Raw genomic sequence first — 16308 nt, 5'->3', positions numbered from 1 at the left:
AGGATATCAGGGAGACCATCAAGGTCAGCTCCCCTGACCAGTCACCTTGGTCTTTCTCTCCCATGACATTAGCCCCAGTCTCCACAAGGCTTCGGGCTGACCTGGAACCCTCTCTCTTGCAGATGGACTGTCCACATGGATTCTGAACCCAGAGGACCTGCATTTTGGAGAAGGCATCTACTATCTGACCGTGGTCCCTGAGTCTGACCTGGAGCTAACCCCCACCAGGGACCTCACAGTTGGCATCACCACCTTCCTGTCCCACTGTGTGTTCTGGGATGAAGTCCAGGGGACTTGGGACAACTCTGGGTGCCAGGTAAGGAGAGGACACAAAGAAGAAGACACAGCAAGCTTGGTTGGGTGTGTCCAACTCATTTGGGGTCCCCTTTCAGTGCCTCTCGTGGCTGTTCTGCACCCCTCTACAGTGTCTTTGCATGTGCTGTTCCCTAGGCCTGGAATGCCCCTCCTCCCCCAGTATGGTTAACTAGATCCTGCCTCCAGTATCACTTCCTTGAGAAAACTGTTCTTAACCCCCAGGCAAGTCAGATTTCCTGCTGTAAGCTCTCCCAGTACATACATCCATTCCTCCATAGCACTAAACACAGCACTAAGCCATTTCATATCTACTCAGGAGGTCACTGGGATGATGTCTGTTCCCTCAGTGCACCAGGAGCCCCATTAGTCAGGAAGAGTGTGCTTTGATCACCATTGAGAACAAATGACCATTGAATGAATGGACATTCATCGCCAAGGAACTGAACTCAGAGTCCTTTATTCCATGCCAGGTGCTGTGTTCCGTGCTTTACTTGTATTACCTCATCAGACCTCCACAATAACCCTCTAAGACAGTAGGAATTCCCATTCTAAGGTGGTAAAACAAAGGCTCAGGAAAGTCAACAAATTTACCCCCAGATCCCTTGCCTAGTAGGTGGGAGAGCTGGAACTCAGACTCAAGCCCGTCTGTCTCCAGCGCAGGAGCCTTCTGTGAGATGCAGCACTGCTTGCCCAGCCCCCCACCCAGTCTCGACAAGCCCCTGGATGGCACATGGCTCTATTAATTGCAATCAAATCCCTGTCTCAAGTTAGCTCAGCTCTGCCCATGACAGTGTCCAGACATTAGCTCTGAGGTCATCAGAGGCCATCTCTCATGCATCAGTGTTCCTCTTCCGCCTTCCATGCCTTTGATCTGCTGTTCTGTCCCTGGGCCAAAGGCCCTTTATACCTACCCTGCATAGAAAACTCCTGTGCTATTCACCCTTCCATCTCCCACTCCAATGTCACCTTCTTGGAAGCATCCAGACATCGGGACTCTTCCTTTCTGGACTTCCACAGCATTTCATACTCTCCCCCAAACAGCAACCTCCACATCTAGCTGAAATTTATCACCTACCTGTCTCCATCTAATAGACCGTACCTTCTTTCATTTATTTAACCAATATTTGCCGTGCGCGAGGCAGTGGGGATATGATGGTTAGAAAAACCAGTGAGCTCTCGGTCCAGCAGAGGACACAGCCAAGAAGCAAATGCCACACATAATCAAATGACAATGGTCCCAAGTAGTGTAAGAAGCCAGGCCCCAGCAGAGCCACAGAAGGGGACTCAGACCCAAGCTCCTTCCGGCTTTGTTTCTGCTATAACTTCAGCTCCCTTGTCAACTCCTGCCCTGGCTTCTGGCCACCACACAGAGGGAGTTCCCCAAAGTGCCAGGAAGAAACGGGTGCATCGCGACGTCCAAGAGACAACATGTTCCCCGTGCCCGCAATAGAGCCCTTTGTACCTCGTGAACAAGGCCCTGGGTGTGCTGAGACCTTCCCCGAGTCCTCACTCCCGGCAGCTGTTTGATGCCCACGCTGCTGGCCTGGAGTGCCCGGCAGGCTGTCCTCAGAGGCCCGAGGCTCAGAAAGAGGGATGGTGTAGCCGATGGGGGCGTGGGCTCTGCTGTTGGACGGACTTGGGTCCAATCCCACTTCATCAGGACTGGGCAGGTGACTTTGGGCAGGTTGCCGCACCTCTCTCAGCTTTCCCATCTGAAAATGGGGATACAAGCTGGTTACCACTTACAGTTGGGGCGGGGCCTGGACAGGAATAGGGGGATCAAGTAGTTAGTGTGGGGTCTGGCACAAGTGAGTGCTCCAGAGAGTCAGGTGGTTGTTGTGTTGGACAATCTGAACACGGAGAAGACAAAACTATATGTAAAATGGAAATCAAGGAGACAATGAACATGGGACTTGGGTGGCGGTTGGGTGCCTGAGGACAGCCCAGGGGAGGACTACTTATCTAACTGTAAGTTATTGGAAAGTTCCTAGCTTTTGAGTAGGGTAGGGGGTTCTCAGGACTTATTATGTTATTGAAAATATACACCTACTAACACATGTGTACATGAATGCGGGACATACAAAAGTCAGATGTGGGAGTGTGTCGGGGATGAAAAGTTATATGAATCCAATATATACGCGATGCTCATTATATAGAAGTAGATACAGATAGCTATAGCTATAGCTATAGATAAAGATCCCTGGGGAGCCATAAATAAATAAATGGGTGGAAAAACACCCCCCCATTCTCTAAATGGCTAAAGAAAGCTCCAAGTCTGTAGACCGCAGACCTTCTCAAGGGGTAAAAGCAGAATTATTGCAAGGGGCCTGAGAATCTGTATTCCTGCTTAAATATTTTCTCAAAGGTTACTAAAGGTGCAACTATTTTAGCAAGGGTATGTGTAGATTTACTCCCGGAGTTCAAGAGTCTCTCACGCTGGAAGGGTTGGGAAAGCCTGGGAGGACAAAGATGTAGGCATAAAAAGCCTGGTCCCTGGGCACCCAGCGCTGACATGGTCTTGTCACTGGCACCTGCTTGGTTTCTTCTCTGAAACCATCTCCACTCCTTCCGAGTGCCCCAGGCGTTCCCGTAAGGCCCACAGCTGCATGACAAGCGCTGACCAGGATTGGGAAACAGTGAGAAAAACAATGAAGCAAACACGGAACTAAGGGCCATGTGAAATCTGTCAATAAACACTTGGTGTCATGCCCAAGTGACCCCTCTGCTGGGTGGCTTGTTAAGGAAAAGAGACAAGAGTTACCTGCTGGGGCAGCTTGGGCTGCAGCAGGTCCTTCCTCATGCGCTGAGCTGAGCGGAGAACTTTCTGCATGCCAGTGTTTCCTGCTCCCCACCCCTCCCACCTCACCACCTCCTGGTAGACCCTGAAGTGAAAAGTGGCACTGAGTTGTGGGGTTGAACATAATCTCTGCCCACCAAATGGCCCTGGGGGGTAACTGAAAGTTGACAGAAGGATTTAGGAAAGGACTTAAGTGCAAGGTGTGAATTAAGAACACAGATGGGGGCCCCCAGCCCTGGTCCATTCCTGTCTCCACCCCCACCCCTGGCCCCAATGTTATGGTCCTGTACCACAGGGGCCCATGTACCCAAGCTCCATCCACACACCTTGCCCCCCATAGCCACATCCTGCCACCCTCATGCCAGAGGGTGGGCACACCGGTGGCCAGTCCACCAGAGAAGAGTGATCCTGAGGAACAGGGCTGTGCACGCCCTAGAAGCAAGGGATTCCAGGTCCAGGTCCCCAAACCATAGTCGAGAAGGGGGAATCCCAGGGCCAGGACTAGGGTAAAACAAGTGAGACATCTACGCTGCAAAATTTGAGGGCGTCATCCTCAGGGTCACCTAGAGCCTTTCCCTAGACACGGTGAGTGCTATGTGCTGTGGTGGGCACGTCCCTGGGGCCCCCGAGCTCCCTGTCTTGTGCAGACAGGTGCTGCCTGAGGATAGCTAGAGCAGCACGCACTCAAAGCATGAGCCCAGGCGAGGGGCCCCTGGTGCCTAAACCTAAGAGGGGTGAAATTCAGGGAGCGCATTCCTGGTGCTAAGACACCAGTTCAGGATTTAAACATTTGCCCTTCCCTTTTCTTTACATGATTCTCCAGTATCAGTTTTTTGTTTTTTTGTTTTTGTTTTTTATCTTCAGTGTGAGATGACCGACCACCCTAGCGTGTCCCAGGACTTGGGACTTTCATTTTTAGAAATAGATAAGTCCCTGGAAACCTGAGATGAGTTGACTACCCTAGATGGCCTCTCAGCACCTAGCCTATTGCCTGGCACAGATTTTGCACTCAATACATATCTGTCCAACGAGTGAGCATCGGGCGGAGAATATAATGGAATCATGTGCACCCAAAGTTGTGACAATGGCTGCTAATGGAAGGTGGGGGATAGAGGGAACTTCGCCTTCACCCGTAATAGTTCTTTAAAAGGGCAAAGATGACTCATGAGATACAAGGTGCCCACTGAGAATGACGGGTACAAAGATACTTGTTATAGATAATATTGTTGACATTTAAAGATTTTTAGCTAACTAAAAAATCTCAAGAGAATCCTAGAGCTGGTCTCCCCAGGCCTCCTCAGGGAACTTTCCACCTCCCTTGGGCTTTAGTGAGCCAGAGACGTGCTGGCATTCCTACCAGGGCCTCTTTGGGGTTGCAGGTGGGGCCACGGACCACCCCCTCCCAGACACACTGCCTCTGCAACCACCTCACCTTCTTTGGAAGCACGTTCCTGGTGATGCCCAATGCCATCGACGTCCGCCAGACCATCGAGCTCTTTGCCACCTTTGAAGACAACCCCGTGGTTGTGACTACCGTGGGCTGCCTCTGCGTGGCCTACGTGCTGGTGGTGATCTGGGCAAGGAGGAAGGACGCTCAGGATCAGGCCAAGGTGAGGTTGCATGGTCTGCAGGAATGGGAGGAAGGAGCAGGGGGTGTTCCCTTGCAGGAACTTCAGGGGATGGAGCTCAGGTGGGGAGCCAACGGGCCAGCAGCAAAGCCAGGTCATCCCAGGCAAGCCAGCTTCTCAGCCTCATTGTATATAAAATGTCCATTCTCATCAAATTGTCAGGAGGATTATTCTACTGACCATTTATTGAGGATTTACTAAATGCCAGTGATTATCCCATTTAATGCTCACTTCACCTCTAAGAAGAAGATTGAGAGGCCCCAAGACCAACCTCAAGTTCAGCGATTTGCTGGGAAGACTCTCAGAATTCAGAAAAGCTGTGATACTCATGATTATGGTTTATTGCAATGAAGGATGCAGATGAAAATCAGAAAAGGGAAGAGTTCAGGAGAGATCTGGCAAGAGCTTCCGACTACTTCCCCAGGAGAGCTGTATGGACAGACGGCATTCTCTAGCAATGGCGTGTGACAGTTCATACGAAGCTCACCTGAGGCCTGGGGTCCAGGGTTTAATGGGGGGTCAGCCACAGACATATGGAGTGCCCACTGAGTAAGTGAGGTCAGTCACTCAGTCTCCAACAAATCACCTATCATCACCACCACCACCCAGAGGTCAGACTGATACAGCATGGCCCAAAGCCCTCATCATAAATCAGACTGTTAGCAGAGACTACCTGGTGTGGACCAAGGTATTCAAAGACACTCATCACTTGGGGCGCCTGGGTGGCTCAGTTGGTTAAGCAACCGACTGTGGCTCAGGTCATGATCTCACAGCTCGTGAGTTCGAGCCCCGCGTCAGGCTCTGTGTTGACAGCTCAGAGCCTGGAGCCTGCTTTGGATTCTGTGTCTCCCCCTCTCTCTACCCCTCCCCTGCTCATGCTCTGTGTCTCTCCATCTCTCAATAATAAATAAACGTTTAAAAAAAAAAAAAAGGACACTCATCATGCAGGAGATTCCAAGCACTCAGGGGTTATCTTTCAAGAGCTGGCCAAGATCCAGGTCTTTCTTTGAAATGTGTAGGGTATGGACAAGCCGGGTCTTCTGAGTCCACCCTTAACCGGACAGTGCCTCTATCACCTTACAGAGGAAAAGACCAAAGATCAGGGAGGGCAACTAACTGGTCCAAAGTCACCTCCAAGAAGCCAGAATTCAGACCCAGATCTGCCTGACCATAAAACAGCTCTGAGGATAGAAACGAGAAAAACAAATTGCCAACAACAAAGTTCTGATTACTTTTCTAATATGTGCACCGTATCTGACATTTAAAGAGCCTTCAGTAAAATTCTGTGTCTGAGTGAGCACATAAATGCTTGCAAGGATGCACTGTCACAAAGTTCTGAAATATTCTCCATTTCCCGCCCTCCCCACACAAAGCAACACCTCTCAGGATGTGAAGGTGGCACAAAGCTTAATAAGCTCAGAGTTACAGCATTTATACTGCTGTCTTCGATTCACACGAGGGATTCAACATTAATACTTTAAGCGCCTCCCCTGTCGCTTGGTTCCCAAGAAAGAGACTCTGCAGCGGAGCTGAGTGTGCAGGGTGTTTCACAAGGAGTGCCTGCGCTCAGCCCTGGAAAGGGAGGGAAGGAGGCAGGACGAGCAGAAAGAGAAGCAGCACTGTCCACAACAGCCCAAGTACGGAAAGAGCCCAAGTGTCCACCGAAGGATGAATGGACAAAGAAGATGCGGTGTGTATGGACAATGGAGTATGACTCGGCAATGAAAAAGAAGGAAATCTTGCCATTTGCAACTACGTGGATGGGACTGGAGGGTATGATGCTAAGCGAAATGAGTCAGAGAAAGACAAATACCACAGGACTTCACTCATGAGGACTTGAAGACACAGAACAGATGAACACAAGGGAAGGGAAGCAAAAATAACATAAAAACAGGGAGGGGGACAAAACAGAAGAGACTCTTAAGTATGGAGAACAAACAGAGGGTTGCTGGAGGGGTGGTGGGAGGGGGGATGGGCTAAATGGGGAAGGGGCACTAAGGAATCTACTCCTGAAATCATTGTTGCACTATATGCTAACTAATTTGGATGTAAATTAAAACAATAAAAGTAAAAAGGAAGGAAGGAAGGAAGGAAGGAAGGAAGGAAGGAAGGAAGAAAGAAAGAAAGAAAGAAAGAAAGAAAGAAAGAAAGAGAGAGAGAGAAAGGGAAGCTGGGCTGGGAGCTCCAGAGATGCCCTGGGTTGGGTCGAGATGCCCAGGTCTTGAGCATGCCCAGATACCACATCAATCTGCCTTCACACGTCAGCCTCCCCAGGAGGGCATATGACCTCAGTAGAGGTGGCTGTCACATCCCAGACAACTGGAGCAGACAACCGTCCACTGCTGGGAGATCTGGACGGCTCACCACAGAGCCCACTGCGACCTCTAGTCCAGCTTTGTTTTGTTTTGCTGCTAAACCACCTTAGCCTTCCTTCCTTTTAAATTCCCTTAGAGTCCCAATCTGGTTACCAATGTTAGAAATTCTAGATAAACAGAGTTTGTATCATTCTCCAGATCAAACACTGAACGTTCTCACCTTAATACCAAGTTCATTTCCAGTTTGACTACTTTGAGTCATAGTTAATATGAAATGCATTTTGTACTATTTTATTTTAAAAGTTTTTTATTTTACTTGTTCTCACCCAATGGAATGAATAAATAACATACATAATTTTGCTCTCTTCCCTTGTCATGAATGCCCAGCTCACTCTTGGCTGCTGTGTAGTGCATGAACCCACTGAACAGGGCCCTCCTAACGCCATCCTTCTGTCCAGGTGAAGGTCACAGTGCTGGAGGACAACGATCCCTTTGCCCAGTACCACTACCTGGTGACAGTCTACACTGGACACCGGAGAGGGGCAGCCACTTCCTCGAAGGTACCTGTCCATCCAAGACTACCCCCCCCCTCCGCCCCGGTTGATCAGTGTGCCACTCCCAGCAAAGCCCTTGCTGGCCCACTGTTGAGTCACGTTAGCATAGTGAATACGGTATTGTAGGATTTTTTTTTTTCCTCTTCTCATTTTTTTACAGGAAAGAATCTTTTTGGCAAACAAAACATCACCCCAAGCCCCAATATTTAAAAAGATAAAGTAGGAACTTGTTAAGGGAGAGATGGGGCCTAGCACAATGACACTGGTCATCTCCCTTATCCCTATCAAAGAATAACTCAGACAGTTAGTAACCTGCATGCAAATTTGCTCACATAAGAAGAGTCAGCAAACTGTTATCAATGGGTAGAGCAAAAACAAAATTCTTCAGAGAGAAGGGAGAAAGCAAAGAAAGGAACAATGCCTCCCATTTGAAAACAAGGAGTCTTAGATTTTTGGGGGTAAACTGATTAGCTGGCATCTAGCTAAAAGGTCAGGTTGAGCCATCTGTCCTGGAGCAGGCTGACGAGAGGTAGTAAAGAAATTATTTCACTTACTTATCAATTCTCTGAGGTTCGTGAACATTTGGCTGTGGAGCATACAGCAGGTGGTCCCTGCAATGCTTCGGCATCCTGAGTTAAGTCTGGCCTGTGCGATGTTCCTCATCTCGATACACTATCTTGACAGCAGCCTCCAAGATTCCTTTACTCAAACTGAGGGCTCAATGGAACACACTTTGAGAACCACTGGCACTGTGTCTACTATCTCAGAGGAAGCTCCATTGTTTTTTCAAAAATGATATCGAGCTTCATTACAGTGGGGCATCTGTCTGTTACTTTTTAAATCTTATTTTCATTTATGTTTGCATCTGTTTTATTTTTATTTATTGCTGTGTCTTAGGTCCTCAACCAGGTGGCTAACATAAAGTAAGAGCTCGGTAACTGTTCACTGAATAAACATAGGAATTAATTTCATCCATCGAATGAAACATTCATCTTATTTCTGTTTGACACTAAAGAGACTACCTTATAGGAAAGACGTGAAAACCTACGATCCACAGGCCATTTCTCTTTCTGGAGAGTTGGGCCACATGTCCGTTTGACATCGTCTTAGTTTGGATGGTTAGTAGAGGCCAGGGGTGCTGTTAAACATCCTACAATGCACAGGAAAGCCCCCAGAGCAAGGAATCATCCGGCCCAGGATGTCTATAGTGGATGAACCCTGCTGTGGAAGCATAAGTAGTTGCCTTGAGAGGGGGACCCTAGGACACCCCAGTAGGGGACTGGGAAGCTGATAGGGAAGAGAAAGAACTGATAAGGGGTGCATTATCAAATCCGTTACCTCTCTGGGCAGCTGGAGCCTAAACCCACTATGGAACTTGGCAAAATGGTAAGCAACATGGGCCTCAAAGTCACCCCACTGATGGCTGGGGGAACTGGGTCACTTACCCACGAATCCCATCAGTCACTGGTGGAGAACAGCATGTATCGCCATTAATCCTCTGGCACTTCCAGTCTCTGTTCTAACAGCCCAAGAAACCCCAGGAAAGAGACAGCTGCTGGCAGTTGGACGTGGGTGCAGGGATGCTGCAGTGGTGAGGCTGACAGACGTGGGCAGAACACAGATGGCAGTATGGTGGCTGTTTCTGCTCAGGAAATCAGCCATCAGTATCACCTGGACAGCTGCAGAAAAACAGATTCCTGGGCCCTGGCCCCAGGATTTTCAGTTGAGTGGTCTGGAGGGGGGGCCTAGGAATATGCATTTTCAAGACAATGGGCACTCATGCATTGTCTCAGGGCCAGGTACTCTGGGAGACACTGGGAATATAACTGTTAGGGGGAGAAATCAGTCCCTACCCTAAAGCCCTTACAAATAAGTACATGGGAAGTTTGAAAAAGTTACCAGGAAGCGTTTTATAACTCACGCTGAATACATAAATGCAGACAGTGTGACCCCAAATCTTCATACACCTGAAAAATAATTCAGTAGGCCCAAGATGGGAGGAGAAGAGAGAATGAAGGGGCCGTGCTATGTTGGTTTTCACTGGTTTTTGGACACTTCCAAGGAAACACGGCCAGCAGGGCCTGGTTACCAGGGGGAGTCGGCCTCTCCTAGTCTCTGGATTTCAGGTGACTATCACCCTATATGGCCTGGATGGAGAGAGTGAACCCCACCACCTGTCAGATCCTGACATCCCAGTTTTTGAGCGAGGAGGAGTAGATGTCTTCTTACTCTCCACCCTGTTCCCCCTGGGGGAGCTGAGGAGTCTGCGGCTGTGGCATGACAACTCAGGGGACCGTCCATCCTGGTAAGTCACGGGGCGGGGGGGGGGGGGGCGGCACACCACGAGAACCCCCTAAGTGCCAGCCCAGGGCTGTGCAAGTGCCACCTGGCTGATCCACACAAGCCTCCGCAAACACATAGAATGGATCCCCACTTCACCGATAAGGACAGTGAGGGCTGGAGAGGCCCACCCATCCATGAGCCACACAGATGGGATCAGTAGCTACAAGGACTGGAAGTTGCAACCCTGGCGTCCAGTGTTAGCTCACCCTTGGCACATTGCAGCATCAACCTGTCATTGAGCCCCCAGCTCCCCATCTGTAAAATGGGGATAGGTACCCGCTGTGAAGACAAACCTTGCCCAATAAGAGGGGACTAATGAGACACTGGGCTGATTCTTTAGTGGAAGAGGCAGGAACAGCCGCCCCTGCTAAGCACTAGACTAAGCCTTCCTGTTTCTGTGCCCTTTTTCACTGGCTCCTCAACAATGACCAAGTACTCTCATTCAGGGACAAGTACCCTCATCCTTGTTTTGCAGGTGGGAAAATCCAAGCCCAGGGAAGGTAAGTGACTTGCCCAAGGTCACACAGCTGGCAAGCTCAGAGCCAAGAATCTGCCCCTTCTGTGTGAGACCAAAACTAGCCACCTAGATGAGTCATTTCCAGCCTGACCCCCCCATCAGAGGCTTGCAACTTTAGAAAAACACAGCACTTACATTGCTGTCTTTAATTTACCTAAGGGATTACACATTACTACTTCAAGGGCTGTACATTGGACTCGGAGATAGAGTTGAATATGCAGGGTGCCTGGGACCGGCCCCTGGGCAGGGAGAGAAGGAAGCAGGAGGAGCAGAGGGGGCAGAGCTCTGATGCAGTACAACAGCATGGCTGACCCCCACGGGGAGCTCTGGAGTGTTCCGAGTCGGGCTGAGATGCCCAGGTCTTGACCACACCCAGGCACTGCACCCATCAGTCACTGGATGTTGGCCTCCCCCGGAGGCTGTGTGACCTCAACAGAGGAGGCTCTTGCATGCCTGACAGGGCTGTCCTCCTGGAAGCGAGAAGACGCGCGTCCAGAGCCTCCGAGCACAGTCCGCATTACGCAGTAAATGCTCAGCAGAGAGTGGCTGTTGATACCTATCACTATTCTTACTGGCCATAAGGCAACAGGGGAAATGGCTGCTCCGGCATCTCCCATCCCAGCAGAGGCGAGATGATCTCATTCCTTACGTGGGCCTCAAAGACCTAAATCAGGTTAGATGATTGATATCCATGAAGTCCTGAGTCCAAAATAGACGGCTCGTTCTCTGGGTGGAAGCCGGCAGGAAGACGAGGTTTTGTGCGCCCGAGTCTGCACCTCCCTGAACGCACACAATTTAGACAACGTGGCTTTCCTCACTTGCATCTGGATGCTGGCCCTGGGCCTGCTGCCCTGCACTAGGGTAAATAGTTTCAGAAGGTACCCTCTTGCAGCAGCATCTCCGTGAGCTCCCCACGTGAGGCCAAATTCACCCGCTGATCGGGGCATTTTGGCCAAGGCGCCAAGGAAAATGAAGAAAAATACAGTTTCTCTTTTCAGGAGCTCTCGTTCTTGGGCTCAGGTTTGCAAAGGTGTTACCTTCGTGGTATCCAAAGAAGCCTCACCTCCCAACCTTGTCCTCAAAAGCTCGGGTCCCTTCTGCAGGTACGTGAGCCGGGTGCTGGTGCATGACCTGGCAACGAACCGGAAGTGGTATTTCCTCTGCAACTCATGGCTGTCCATTGATGTCGGAGACTGCGTCCTCGACAAAGAATTTCCGGTGGCCACAGAGCAGGACAGGAAACAGTTCAGGTACTTTCTTCTTTTCAAGCAAATGCTGTTCACCTTATTCTTTCATCTTTAGGGAAGGTGCACTGCAATCCAGGTGAAGCCAAACAAAAGCATGTTTCAGCTATGGGGACTGGATAGCTTCAAATGTGTGACGTTAATGACCAATCAGTTTTTCTTGTTGGGACTGAGGGGCCCTGGAGGGACATGGATCCTGTGACACAGAATGATCTTTGACGTGGTGAAAACGGTTAGAACGGTTATCCGTATTTCTTTATATGTGTCGTACAATAATATGTTTTATGTGACTGAACAGCCTGATTTTGAAAGGCAATTCCATGTCTGGCCATCTGGCGCTCCTTCTTCATGCTGTTTTACTCCACACGGGTGTTTCAGCACGTGTCTCCCTTAGCTTTACTTCCTTCTTTCCACATCTGCCCAAACACATCAACGCAAATACAAATGTACACACACATACACACACACACACACACACACACACACACACACTCATGTGCACACATACAACACCACAGACCATTTATTTCATATCTTTTAAAATGGAACTACTCCTACTATGTCACCCTTTTTCTTTGATGGTACACCATGAACATCCTTCCAAGACAGTGTGTTTGAGTCAAACTCTTCCTTATTGGCTGCATGATAATCCACAGACCAGATGTCCCACAACTAATTCAGCCATCCTCCTATTGATGGACACTCAGTCTGTTCCTAACCATTATTAGAAAATCAAGAGACTCCACAAAAACCCGGCAAGTATGAAAATGCGGCAAGTATGTTCCTGCATGGCACCAATCTGCTAGAGCTGGGGACCAGCTTTCCTCTTATACAGGCCATGTACACTCTGTTTTGCCACAATCCCCACCCACTCCCTATTATCTTTTTAAAAAAAATTTTTTTTAACGTTTATTTATTTTTGAGACAGAGAGAGACAGAGCATGAACGGGGGAGGGGCAGAGAGAGAGGGAGACACAGAATCGGAAGCAGGCTCCAGGCTCTGAGCCATCAGCCCAGAGCCCGACGTGGGGCTCAAACTCACGGACCGCGAGATCGTGACCTGAGCTGAAGTCGGACGCTTAACCGACTGAGCCACCCAGGTGCCCCCACTCCATATTATCTTACTCCCAACTCACTTCACTCATTTACTTCATTTGTTTGTGTCTACCCAGGTCCTTTTAGGTATGTGAATTTGTCACCTCTACTTTATTTTTGTTTTATTTTTGAGAGACAGAGAGAGAGAGAGAGGGAATGAGTGAGTGCATGAGTGGGGGACGGGGAATGAATCTTAACTGGGCTCTATGTTCAGTGCAGAGCCTGATGCAGGGCTCGATCCCACAACCCTGAGATCATGACCTTAGCCGAAGTCAAGAGTCAGACACTTAACTGACTGAGCCACCCAGGCGCCCCGTGACCTCTACTTTAAATGGCTTCTGAGTTAGGTTCAAAAACAAAGTCTGTTTCCAGTGCATTTACTGAAAGGTGACTTTCCCTCCTAGCTGCCACTCCGAACAGCCCAGCCTGCAAAGAGAAAAAGTCTGAGTCCGAGAGACTTGGACCCCAGGAGAAGTGTAACAGATGTGGGCACACTGCACAGTTCCACATGCTGCTACTGACTTGCTGCACGACCTTGGAAGAGTCACTGCACCTCTCCAGGTCTCAGCTTCCACATCTGAAAAAGGAGTTGTTTGGTGTGCCTACCCCACGGGGACCCGTGCGCGTCCTGTGAAATGATGTGGGGAGCAAACTTAGCACGGCGAGCGCTCAGAGTAAGTGCTCGGTCACAGGAGCAGATCATCAAACGTGCGATGCCTGGAAATGAGACAAAGGGGTGTCTGAAGGCAGGACTGTGTCACTTCCCCATGAATCCTGGTGCCCAGCAGAGCACGGGGCACACAGCACGAGGCTCACCAAATATTTGGTGAGTTATGAATAGAACGATGGAAAGAACAACCACGTGGAAAATCACTGTTGTTGGCAGCTGACCTATCTCTTTATGCACCTTTACTCTGAGTCCAGTCCACTCACGAATTACAGAATGACAGTCAAAGTACAACTCTGAGGGGTGCTGGCACTGGCCACCAGAATGGGCGCCAGCTGGGAGCATCAGTTCTGCACACTCAGGAGAAGCAGGGCCCCTGATTAGATTACATTCTGCTCACAGGGAAATAACACAGATTCTTAAGGAGAATATGGTGCCATTTCCAGAAACCCTGTCTTGCAATTTTTATTCTCTCAAACTGAGCCTGAACCTATAGCCTGGAATTTTTAACCAGTATCCTCCAATGCACTAATTATAATTAACCTAATAGTATAGCTAACTACTGTATGAAAATTATAACAAAAATAATTGCTAGGGGCACCTGGGTGGCTGTTGGATAAGCATCCGACTTCAGCTCAGGTCATGATCTCATGGTTTGTGGGTTTGAGCCCGGCATCAGGCTCTGTGCTGACAGCTCAGAGCCTGGATCCTGCTTCTGATTCTCTCTCTCTCTCTCTCTCTCTCTCTCTCTCTCTCTCTCTCTCTGCCCCTCTCTCTCAAAAATAAATAAACGTTAAAAAAATTATAACAAAAATAATTTGCTAACACTGATGAACACTCACATATATGCCAGCTACTTTACCAAATGCTTGACAAATATGATCACAAACCTTTCAAAAGTCCCATTAGGCAGATTATGTTATTATCCCCATTTTACAGACCAGTAAACTGATGTGGAAAGAGTAAAGTAACTTGCCTAAGGACACACGACGAGCAGCAGGGCCATCTAGGATTGCAACTCACTCTGTGCAGAGCCCCCACCATTAACTCTGAATGATGCTAAGGTGCCGTATGTCTCCCACACTAGAGACAGTAGAGGAGAAATCTTGGAAACAAGCCCTTCCCTCGCATCCCAGGACTGCTCCGAAGAGACCAGCCTTCTCCAATCCCTGTTCTTCTCTCCCTGCCTCTTCACAGCCACCTGTTTCTCATGAAGACCTCCACAGGCTTCCAGGATGGACACATCTGGTATTCTGTCTTCGGCTGCTCAGCTCGGAGCAACTTTACCCGCGTCCAGAGGGTGTCCTGCTGCTTCTCCATGCTCCTCTGCACCATGCTGACCAGCATCATGTTCTGGGGTGTTCCCAAGGACCCAGCTGAGCAAAAGATGGACTTGGGTAACTCGCACCGTCATGACGGTCAGGGGTAGTGCCACATCATTCCCGAGGTCCCACGACCACCCTCCAATTCAATAATTCAACAAGTACTCACAGACATCAGAAACACTGTTACACTCATTACGGAGGAAGGATACGGGTCAAAATCAGGAAAGGAAAGAGGCGCGTGGGGCTGGGGCAGGGGGAGAGCAGGTACACAGCTTCCAGTTGTCTTCTCCCCACAGGTGATCTGTGACCATGCTCACTCCTCCTGACAATGATGTGTGACAACACACATGGAATACTGCCAACCAGGGACACTCCCCTGAGCCCTGGTATCCAGAGTTTTTATTGGGGCTTGCTCACACAGACATAGCTGACCTCCACATGGCTGACCTTGGCCTCCAGCCCCTCCAGAGGCTGAGGTGATGCTGTGTGGCCAAGGCCCTCACCACTAATCACTGTTAACATAGACTACAGAGTGTGGCCCAAGACCCCAGGTAAACAAAGGTGTACCTACCGGGCAGAACAACCCAAGAGCTTAGAGGTCACCTCCCAGGAGCCACTCTAGGGCCAGACGTCTCTGTGGGCAATGTGAGTCCTTACTGCACAGCCCCCTTCTGGATGTGGTGGTGGAGACTCTCTCACTGACCCCTTCCCTCCTCTGTCCTAGGTAAGATTGAATTCACTTGGCAGGAAGTGATGATTGGACTGGAGAGCTCTCTCCTCATGTTCCCCATCAACCTCCTGATCGTTCAGATCTTTCGAAACACTCGTCCTCGGATCACCAAGGAGCAGAATGCTGGGAAATGGGACAGGGGCTCCCCCAGCCTGGCCCCCTCACTGCAGTCCATGGAGGATGGCCTTCTGACACTTGAAGTGGTGACCAAGGCATGTCTTCAACCTTGGCGGTGGAGGGGTGTTCTAGCCTGGGCAGAAATGGCGGAGGGAGAACTGAGGCCTGAGGCCTGGCGACCCCACGTTGTCTGACAGCATCAGTCACCAAGATTCATCAACTACACACACATGTGTGCACGTGCACATACACACGTGCATGTATGTTTACATGTGCACACGTGCACACACATGTACACCACGTGTGCATGTATACACATGTATAGGCATCACGCAGGTGCACATGTATACACGCACACACCTACAGACATGTACACGTGTGTGCATATACATATACAAAGACATAAACAAACATATACATACACTTGCACACATGTATATGTACACACACGTGCACACATACATACACAAAAACACCTACATGTATGCACCTACAATTTCTGGGAACCCTGTGTGTATGAAATATTACACCTTTATCATAGAAACCCATGGAAGTGACTCTTCTGCATTCATGCACCAATAAACATTTACTGAGCACCTACTACATGCCACACTTTGAGAAATACAGCCTGGAATGTATCAGTTCAAATCCTAGAAGAGGG

At 49.4% G+C, this 16308-nt stretch overlaps 1 protein-coding gene and 1 long non-coding RNA gene across 5 annotated transcripts in view; one reads left to right on the top strand and one right to left on the bottom strand.

The window, feature by feature from the left end:
- Nucleotides 1-15947, top strand: part of LOC132690101 (polycystin-1-like protein 2) — a 37685-nt gene extending 21738 nt beyond the window's left edge. For both annotated transcript variants that reach the window (XM_060650073.3, XM_078439012.2), the window contains 7 exons: nucleotides 123-316; nucleotides 4492-4722; nucleotides 7514-7615; nucleotides 9736-9914; nucleotides 11573-11719; nucleotides 14673-14872; nucleotides 15525-15947. In XM_060650073.3, the coding sequence (XP_060506056.3) occupies nucleotides 123-316; nucleotides 4492-4722; nucleotides 7514-7615; nucleotides 9736-9914; nucleotides 11573-11719; nucleotides 14673-14872; nucleotides 15525-15841 (1370 nt within the window). In that variant the 3' untranslated portion in view covers nucleotides 15842-15947. The remainder of the gene's footprint in view (nucleotides 1-122; nucleotides 317-4491; nucleotides 4723-7513; nucleotides 7616-9735; nucleotides 9915-11572; nucleotides 11720-14672; nucleotides 14873-15524) is intronic.
- Nucleotides 1-16308, bottom strand: part of LOC132690102 (uncharacterized) — an 80127-nt gene that overhangs the window by 12756 nt on the left and 51063 nt on the right. Inside the window, exons 3-4 of one of the 3 annotated variants that reach the window (XR_009615243.3) lie at nucleotides 4545-4685; nucleotides 1778-2027 (exon numbers count right to left, since the gene is read on the bottom strand). The exons of 1 other annotated variant lie outside the window; for it this stretch is intronic. This is a non-coding gene — a long non-coding RNA (uncharacterized LOC132690102). The remainder of the gene's footprint in view (nucleotides 1-1777; nucleotides 2028-4544; nucleotides 4686-16308) is intronic. One more of the 3 variants, XR_009615245.3, reaches the window with a different exon arrangement.

The sequence above is a fragment of the Panthera onca genome, chromosome E2, assembly GCF_046562875.1.
Source record: "Panthera onca isolate mPanOnc1 chromosome E2, mPanOnc1 haplotype 2, whole genome shotgun sequence".
Taxonomy (NCBI): Eukaryota; Metazoa; Chordata; class Mammalia; order Carnivora; family Felidae; genus Panthera; species Panthera onca.
Note: the sequence above shows the minus strand (reverse complement) of the source record. Positions and strands in the feature narration are given on the sequence as shown.